The sequence below is a fragment of the Magnolia sinica genome, chromosome 6 (assembly GCF_029962835.1).
Source record: "Magnolia sinica isolate HGM2019 chromosome 6, MsV1, whole genome shotgun sequence".
NCBI lineage: Eukaryota > Viridiplantae > Streptophyta > Magnoliopsida > Magnoliales > Magnoliaceae > Magnolia > Magnolia sinica.
Window position 1 is genome coordinate 3,587,137 of NC_080578.1, and position 9,497 is coordinate 3,596,633.

General features: G+C 40.2%; 1 protein-coding gene across 3 annotated transcripts; it reads left to right on the forward strand.

Annotated features, from left to right (window-relative positions):
• Nucleotides 1-377: 377 nt before the first annotated feature.
• Nucleotides 378-7,765, forward strand: LOC131247968 (transmembrane 9 superfamily member 2-like). Of its 3 annotated transcripts, none has more exons than XM_058247970.1 (8): nt 378-402; nt 879-1,074; nt 2,952-2,992; nt 3,119-3,704; nt 4,132-4,269; nt 4,683-4,839; nt 5,973-6,457; nt 7,246-7,765. In XM_058247970.1, exons 2-8 carry the CDS (start codon nt 929-931, stop codon nt 7,463-7,465), a joined length of 1,773 nt encoding a protein of 590 aa, XP_058103953.1. In that variant the 5' UTR covers nt 378-402; nt 879-928; the 3' UTR covers nt 7,466-7,765. The 3 variants fall into 3 exon arrangements, with proteins under 3 accessions (XP_058103953.1, XP_058103952.1, XP_058103951.1); XM_058247969.1 differs by lacking the exon at nt 378-402 and adding an exon at nt 427-606; XM_058247968.1 differs by lacking the exon at nt 378-402 and adding an exon at nt 428-642.
• The last annotated feature ends 1,732 nt before the right edge of the window (nt 7,766-9,497 follow it).

Below are 9,497 nucleotides of genomic sequence, written 5' to 3' on the forward strand. Positions count from 1 at the left end.
ATCCACGTGGATCAAATGTCCCTAATCCATTCCGTCAAAACTCTGGCCCCACTATGGATGAATAAGAACGCACATTGAAGGACCATCTTAATCAACAACGAGCGAGATTTTCAAACTCCTTAATCAGGTGCAATTACCGAGGATGAAGGGAACAAACAAAAATCAGGCCGGCCGGAGGAGCGGTTTTACGTTGTTCCCATTAGTCTGGCCCATGATAGTTATTTTTCGGAATGATTTTTTGCATGTACGGTTAAAATAATGATTATCACCTGATTGACGGAGTGGATTTACATATAAAAGATGGTGGGCAACGCAGAGATCGGGTGTTTTACGCAGCTGGGTAAAACAGGCGCTGCAGACGAATCCGGTCGCCCAAAATCGCACGAAACATCGAGCAGCCACGTCTGTAATCCACCCGTTTTATAGCCTTTCAAATTTCAATGGTGTTTTCAGGCAATCAAGGCTATTTTCCTTTTTAGATCTGCTCATCCATTTCACTTCTCTCATAAAAACCCATGTTTTTTCATTCAAATCCCATCTTTTGAGCCTTATCTGATCTGGGTCTTCTTCAAAATCACAGGAAAGATTGGAAAGATAGTATCTTTTGTAGATCTGCATTCTCAATCCTCTGTTTTTTTGCAGGTTTCAATCTTTCTGTCAAAAAACTCTTTTCTTCTGAGGCATTTTAGACTTGGGTCTTTTGAAATTTCCATAAAAAATCAAAAAAATTGGATCTTTTTTAAAGGATCTTTACTTGACGAGCATGTGAAAGTCAGATCTTCAAAACCCATTGCTCAGAGAGCTGGAATTTCAATTTTTTAATGTTAAAATCCAATTTTTGGGAATTCTTTTGAAGTGGGGTCTGTTGGATATTTCAGGAAACCCATAAAAGGTCTGATTTTTGTTGGAAAGATCTGAGCTTTTGGTAATGGAGAGACTGGTGGGAACTGTTGTGGCGGTTTTATTATTGGTTTCTGTTTTGAAAGTTGGAGCAGATGGGTCAGATCACAAGTATAAAGAGAGAGATCATGTCCCTTTGTATGCTAACAAAGTGGGCCCCTTTCACAATCCAAGGTAAATGAAATATATATAAAAAAGAGAAATTCAAATTGATATTTTCTTTTACTTTTTTTCCGTAATGTCTATCTGCTCTTAGTTCTCTTTGAAATCGTGTTATTTCCCCAACATTTTTAGTTCATAAATCCAAATTGTGTTATCTAAAGGAGATGCAATTTCTGCGTGTTTCTACAGTTACTCTTCTTCAATATGTGAATTTGCAATCGTTGTCTTGCTTTCTTGAAATTAATCCATGTCGAATTGGTTATAGTTTATGGTTTCTGACAGTGAGAGTAAAAAAGCCGCAGATCAATGCTCTTGATGAACTTTGTGGCAGCTTTGACGATTACATTCTGAAATTCGTAATTTTCATATTCAGTACAGTTGTATTTTAGATTCAAATTGTTCATCTATGAGTGTTTCTGAAGTATAATTGAAGATCTCATCACTACTTTAGGGCATGTTTGGATGCACAATTGAATTGAGTTGTGAGCAAGTAGTTTAACAGAAAGGAAATGATTGTTTCTTAACAGCGTTTCTAGTATTCGTAAATTGCGACTACATTTCTTTCATGACGATAGTTAGCAAATATGTGTATAATATGTGTATTTCACTGTTTTTTTATTTCTTTTATTTTCAAAGAAAAAAGAAGACATTCTGTCCAGAGTATAATTCAAAAGATATGTTTTAGTTCACAAATATTTTATGCCTTACTTATAAAACGCGCATTATACGCATTTTATAGTTGTTCATGTATAACATAACACATGTATTTATGGTGTGAACTGTTTTTTTTTTTAGATGCCTTTCGACTTCCACATTGAACTTTTGAAACCTCAATTTTGATGATGCATTTTTTATTTTTTTTGGTTTAAGTTTAAGGGATCATTTGGATGCCTATAAATGGGGCAAGTTGTAAATGATTTACAGGGAAATCATTTACACTTTGCGTTTGGATGACCTTTTTTGCCTGTAAATGATTTACAGCATTTACCCCATCTCATTTACTGTTAAAAAGGTGGGATTTCATTTACAGGCTCTCCATTTACAGCCTAACGGATATGCTTTCAAAGACTGGCTCTCCATTTACAGGATTTAAACAATTTACAGGCTATCCAAACACAGACAATCATTTACCTGCAAGTCATTTACAGCTTACCGCCAAACAGGATAGGCTGTAAATGGTTTACACTTTACACCTGGAAATCATTTACCACTTAAACCATTTGCAGGCATCCAAAAGAACTCTTAATTGCCTCTTCAGCTTACATTAAAGACCCTTAATACTTTTTTTTAAAAAAGACACGGGATGTCCTGCCCCTTTTGCTGCGAGACTATTCCCTACAGATACACGCAATCACCCACAACCACATGTATCGGGTAATGCCGAGGAGGGGGTCAAACCCACCCTACAGGAGCAAACCCACATTAAAAACCCTTGTTAGTTTCCAATTCTCTCCACTAAAATAGCCTAAAAACAACCCATATTTAGCAAAATTTTCGTCCTTAACTTTTCTAGTAAAACCGCAGTATACCCAAACCTATCAGTCTTCGATTTTTTGGCATTTCTATTTTTATGGACAAATTTTAACTGTATTTGTCACCATCTACATCGAATGATACTCAGACTTTTGCCATGTGCCACATTGCTAATTATGTTGTGGTCCAGCTTGGAATTAATGTAATTGCAAATTGCAGCCCAGGAAGGTTTTTCTGATTGGCGATTTCACATTTATTCAACTATTCATTTCAAACCCAATTCAACCGTGCATCCAAACACAACCTAAACAATGAAGGAGCTGAGAACACCGTTTTCCATGTATTATATAACTAGGTTTATCGTGATTTCTCTTTCGGAATGCTGTTGATAATGGGATGTTTTGTGCATCTTGCAGTGAGACGTATCAATATTATGATCTGCCACTGTGTTCACCAGGTTTGTGGTTGGTTCTTTTTTCTTTTTCCCTGATGAAGTTTCTGTAGCTATAATCTGTTCTTATCATCGAATTCCACCTCCCTATTCAGGTGGGTGTCTAAAACTTAATTGATAAAATCATTGCAGAGCATGTGAACGAGAAGAGGGAGGATCTTGGGGAAGTTCTGAATGGCGACCGCCTAGTTGATGCGCCATATCATTTGGATTATCGGGTGGACAAGCAGACTGAAACCATCTGTAAGAAAAGGCTGCCAAAAGAAGATGTTGCAAAGCTGAGGGTTGCCATTGAGAAGGACTACTACTTTGAGATGTACTACGATGACTTACCCTTTTGGGGATTCATTGGGAAGGTTGACAGGGAGAACAAAATGGATCCGAGCGAGTATAAGTATTTGCTCTTTAAACATATTCATTTCGATATTCTCTACAACAACGACCGCATTATAGAAATAAATGTTCAGACCGACCCCAATCTAACTGTTGACATTACGGAAGATAGTGATATAGAAGTCGAATTCTCATATTCGGTGAAGTGGAAAGAAACCGACATCCCTTTTGAGAAGAGGATTGAGAAGTACTCGAAATCTTCCTCGATGCCCCAGCACTTGGAAATCCATTGGTTCTCGATCATAAACTCATGCGTGACGGTCCTCCTTCTAACTGGGTTTCTTGCTACGATTCTCATGCGCGTCCTAAAGAACGACTTCATTAAGTAAGAACAACGCACTGTTTACTTTTTAGTGCAAGGTATACAATGTTCAATCGAGCCCATAAAATATTACATTGGGCATACCTCTGAATCAATCATATGGTGGATCCCATTGTGGATAAATACACCCAAAAATGCCTCCATTATGATCCTAACTGTCCAATTGGCTGCCCATTAAATTGTGGATTGTAAATGCCCGTTTTGATTTAGTGGTTAGGATCACCTGATCAGAGAGATAATGGCATGCCTCTTACCATTTATGGGGTCCAACACATGAACGGCTTTAACTACTGCAATGTGGGGCCCACCTCTACCATTGCTCAGTCTGACAAGAGACTCTGTTTCTTTTGGTTGGGCATTGTATGGTACCTCTTCTGTACACTGGGTTTTCTGTGCATTTCTCGACTGATTCTTGTCACACCACTGGCAGGTATTCGCACGATGATGACTCGGTCGATGATCATGAAGAGACGGGATGGAAATATATTCATGGAGATGTCTTCCGTTTCCCAAAGCACAAATCTTTTTTTTCAGCCATTATTGGATCGGGAACTCAGCTATTTGCACTGTAAGAACTGTCCCAATTGCAATTTACATTGTAAACGATAAATGCCATCATGAGTTGCACTTCATGGAAGCTCCACGAAGTTCCATCCACATCATAAGTGTGGCAAATGCTCAAGGTGATCAGAACTGTTGTTTATGGTGGGGCACCATGTGGATGGGGCTAATTTGGAACATTCTTTCCCCAGCTTTGTATTGACATGGTCTGATTCACCTGCTTTTTCAGTCATCCCTCGTCGCTGGTATCATAGCCTTCCAAATCATGTTTTTTTTTTTTAATCAATGTACACGAGTGCAACATGTATGGAGGAAATTGTATGGTGCTTGCTTCATGGATGGAACTCAAAAAATCCAAAGAATCATAGTAATATCCATTGATTCTAATTGCCTGTACTTTTTGTCTGTGTTGCTTATCAGTGCAATTTTCATCTTCCTTCTCGCGCTAGTTGGGGTGTTTTATCCATACAATAGGGGAGCTCTTTTCACCGCTTTGGTTGTCATTTATGCTCTTACCTCCGGCATTGCAGGCTACACTGCAACATCCACTTATTTGCAACTAGAAGGAACTAACTGGGTATGAGATTACTCTGTCAGCTATGTTGTTTTCCATATCAGGTAGTTAAGGGTGTGTTTGGCTCATTTGAATTGAACTGCAATAAATGAATGCGATATAAGGCAGTTTCTAAGTTGAGGCGGCACCCATTTTAACCTTTTAATGTTAAACCCTCACATGCAATTTCATGCATTTCAATTTGGATAATGGACCATGTTACTGGTAAATCGGGTGCTATTCCCTCAGTACGAATGGAAGGGCTGAGCCCGTACTGGTTTTTTTTTTTTTTCCGTTATTGAATTGCGCTATTGCAATTAGTGGGCATGCACGTGCAACGCACATGAGAAGAGGAAGTGATTCTCAAGACGTGGAGGAGGGACAATAAAGGAAAGTTGCTTGATACTCTGGTAGTGTATGACACCTAATCAGATTCATTGGGAAATCAGCCATTGGATATGGGTCCTTTTCAATGACCAAAACCCTCTATATGATGGGCCTAACTTTGGATAGGGTATACCCAAAATAACTCTCAGATTGAAGTATTTCAACCCAATCTAGGAGATTTTATTTTATTTTTGTATATACATTATATATGTGATGGGCTGTCATATAAATGGTTTGGATAAATGGAAGATTGCCCTGGATCCAAAAGCTAGTCCTGACCGATCCCATTGCAGTATGTCCTGATGTATTCTAGCAAACCTTGTTTCGGGTGAGTGTAGTTTACATGCAGTAGGCGCCCTGTGTGGGCTACTTGCATCAAAATTGTAAAACGACAAAAATGCCCCCATCCTGGTGGAGCAAGTGAGTTTTGCATGGTTTAAAGGTTCATCATCATCGAAGCGTTATCCAAACTAATTAGGGTTGGCTACATGAATCCTGTTATGCCGTTCCACTCTATCACGGACCATATCCTCAGTTAAAGCAGCCACATAGCCCAATTATCTAAATACCCTTGACTTTATTTCAAGTCCCTTCCCACGTCCTTCGAAAATCCAAAGTATGATTCTCTTCATAAACTAATTGCAGGGGGGGCATTGGTTACTCGTGTTACATATAGCAGAGGTTCAATTCAAATGAACATCCAAACACAGGCTAAATAGCCCATGGTTCTATGCGGGTTTTCTTTTATTTGATTTTTCTTGTTTTTGCAGGTGAGGAATTTGTTGTTAACGGGCTGCTTGTTCTGCGGGCCCTTGTTCTTGACATTCTGCTTCCTTAACACCGTCGCTATCGCATACAGTGCCACTGCAGCCTTACCGTTTGGTACAATCTTGGTGATTCTTCTCATCTGGATGTTAGTAACTTCTCCACTGCTTGTATTGGGCGGTATTGCGGGTAAGAATAGCAAGACCGAGTTCCAAGCTCCATGTCGCACGGCAAAGTACCCAAGAGAAATTCCCGAGTTGCCATGGTATAGAGGAACCATCCCCCAGATGGCCATGGCTGGTTTTCTGCCCTTCAGCGCCATCTATATTGAGCTCTACTACATATTTGCTAGCGTGTGGGGTCACAAAATCTACACCATATATAGCATCCTTTTCATCGTTTTCATCATTCTTATTATCGTCACAGCATTCATCACAATCGCGTTGACGTACTTTCAGCTTACTGTTGAGGACCATGAGTGGTGGTGGAGGTAATGTACAACCCATTCTTTTTCCCTTTACGTGTAACCATATGTTTCGTTGTGGCTTTTATGTAAGACCCAAGTCAGTCATCAGGTGAGCCACCTTGTGATTCTGTTGGCCGAAGAATGTGGTTGGTCCACTCATCAGTTGGGCCATAATGCTTGAAACAAATAGATTGCTGAAAGGTCTGGTAAATCATTTTTAGCCATCCATTTGATTCGTACATTGGCCCACCTGATGAGTTGGTGGCCTGAATTTTTTAGCCAAGGCGTCCACACTGCTGGCCCCACCTGATGATCAGGACAGATTTGGCACCATTTACAAGCATGTGGAATTTTTTCATTAAATCTGCAAGTGAAATGCATCCCTCCCCCCCAAGCAGGGTGGGGGTTAGTGAGGCTTTGCTTGATCATCTCTCACATGTTAAAATATGAGATGTTTTTGAACATCTGAACCGTTCGTCTGACTTCCCAACACAAAAAAGACTGATTGAAGCCCATTGGATTCTTGAGTGGGCAAAAGTATCATATTTAATTCTAGGTATTGATATGCTTCCAACAAGCAGGAGAGAAGCGCTGTTAAAATACATTTTTAGTGGCATCCAAACCCCCATGATGAGGAAGCAGCCTGGAATTGCCGTTACATTCCTTTCGTGTCTGTCTTCAAAGTAACAGAATTGCAATTTAATTTGATCGTGCGTTCAAATGGATCTTAAAATCTTTCACAATACCGACTTCCATTTGGAGCTGTTCCTGATATAGTTACCATCTTTAAAGTTTGTTTCATCCAATGCCAGATCTATTCTTTGTGGAGGCTCTACCGGCGTATTTATCTTTGGCTACTGCTTATACTACTACTATGCTAGATCAGACATGTCCGGCTTCATGCAGACATCCTTTTTCTTCGGTTACATGGCTTGCATTTGCTATGGATTCTTCCTCATGCTTGGGACTGTTGGTTTCCGCGCTTCCTTGCTGTTTGTGCGACACATCTACCGTTCGATCAAGTGCGAATAGTGGCGTCGCCGTGCATGTGGCCAGTGCACATTGTAGCGATAGCAGTAATGGTAACCGATGAGCATTTTCTTTTGATTATGTAATCCAATGGTGAAGATTAACATCATGATTTTTTGGAGAAATGTATCATGGACTTTTCGACGATTGTGATGTGAGGCCATTTTTTTGTCGACGGATGAACGTAATCGATCTCGTGATGGAAGTTAAGGTTCACAGTGGTGTATGCTGTCCTGAAATTGTAAAAGAAATGACAATGTATCACTGCTATTCATATTATCAGGTAAGTGGGTTAAAGCATCATTTTCAATGGTTCTGATTTGGAGTGTGCCGGTGGCCCACCTTTTAATCTTGGGTTTGAGTGTTAAAGTCTGAGCATCTATGATTGAGATTCTTTGTAGTCTCTCTAATGTTAGATTGACAGTAAGGAAATCCACGTCCAAATATCCCACGTGGCAATGTGGTGTAGGAGTGTTGGATGTGGGCTCTTCATATCGGGCTATGAGTAGAAGCTTCCCAACTCCCAAAATGTTCATATCCTTATTTTCAAAGGTTACTAATCCATCGGTTGATCAAGTGTGCCACACGCCTACAAAGAAACATGCATTAAAAAAGATTAAGAGCAGCTACCTCCCCCTCCGTTATATGACAATTTACTTGGCGCCCCCTCAATTTTGGACTATTGCAAATATCTCCCTTCCACTAGCCACTTTAGGAACATTGAGTGGGCCATACTACAAAAGCAATGAACAACGGCCCAAAATCTTCAAGCCTCCCAAATTGAGGTGGTGGGCCATCCTATGGTTGGATCAGCCTCGACTTTTGGAATGTCCTGTTTTCACGGTGGAGTGACCAGACGAGCATAGGGGTGTACATCGAGTCGAGCTGGCCTTAGCTCGACTCGGCTTGGCCACTAGCTGACCTCAGCTTGAACTCGGCTTGGCTCGGTCCTCGAGCCTGACTGGCCAGCTCAGCTTGGTTTGGTCCGCAGCTCAGGCCAGTTCGAGCCGATTTCAAGCGAAGATCGAGCCGAGTTTACCATTGCAGCATTTTCACAAACACCTGGATTGCACCTTCAAAATCTCACTGTATTTGAGACAACGACGATGGTTTTACAGGTATTTTATCAAACACCTTCTAAGTAACATAAAAATCAAGAAAAAAAAGGAAGTTGGTTTTATATATATATATACACCTTCCTTGCCACCGGCCACACTTCTTTGAGCCATTTCATCAAACACTTGGTGAGCAATGTCAATTTCAAAGTAACCGAGTCACTGAACTGGTTCGATCCGAGTTCGATTCGAGTTGGGTTTGATTCGAGTCGGGTCGAGTTGGGGCCAGCTCGAACTGATTTTCGAGCTAAAAAAATCAGCTCGACTAGGCTCGAAGTCAGCTCTGAACCAAGTCGAATCGAGCTTTTTCGAGTTGAGTTGAGCGAGCTAATCGAGCTAGCTCGGTTAGTGTAGTTGCCGGTATGAAAGGGTTAATATGGTCAAGATAATGGTGCTAACAGACTGTGTCACCTTGTATGCTTAATCTTAAAAAAATCTTCAAAACATAAGGTATTTGTAATTATCCAAGACTCAGGGGTGCATTTATAATTGTCATATAACTGAGGGAGGTTGTAGCAGTTAACTCCTACAAAATGAAAAAGAACGGTCTGGATGCAAGATCCATGTTTTGCCTACCCAATGGTGGAAATGGATATTTGTAGGACAGTACATGCGCAGACCATAGTGACAAATCTCATCAATATCTGGTCCAGAGAATTTCAGATTTTGACGTTTTTCTCCTTGCAATATGATGTAGGGAAAATCTTGTTGAAAATAAAATATTAAAATAAGGGATTTTTACCGTAAAGGAAGTGGACTTTATCTAACAGCGCCTCGGTGATAATGAAATTAGAATAAATGTGCCTGTAAATAAAATCTTTTTGGCTAATAGGATTTGAAAGTAAACGGATTGAAGTATTTTTTTATTTTCCTTAGAGGCCTAACCTGTAAACAAAGGTGCCATTATGCACATGTACGCT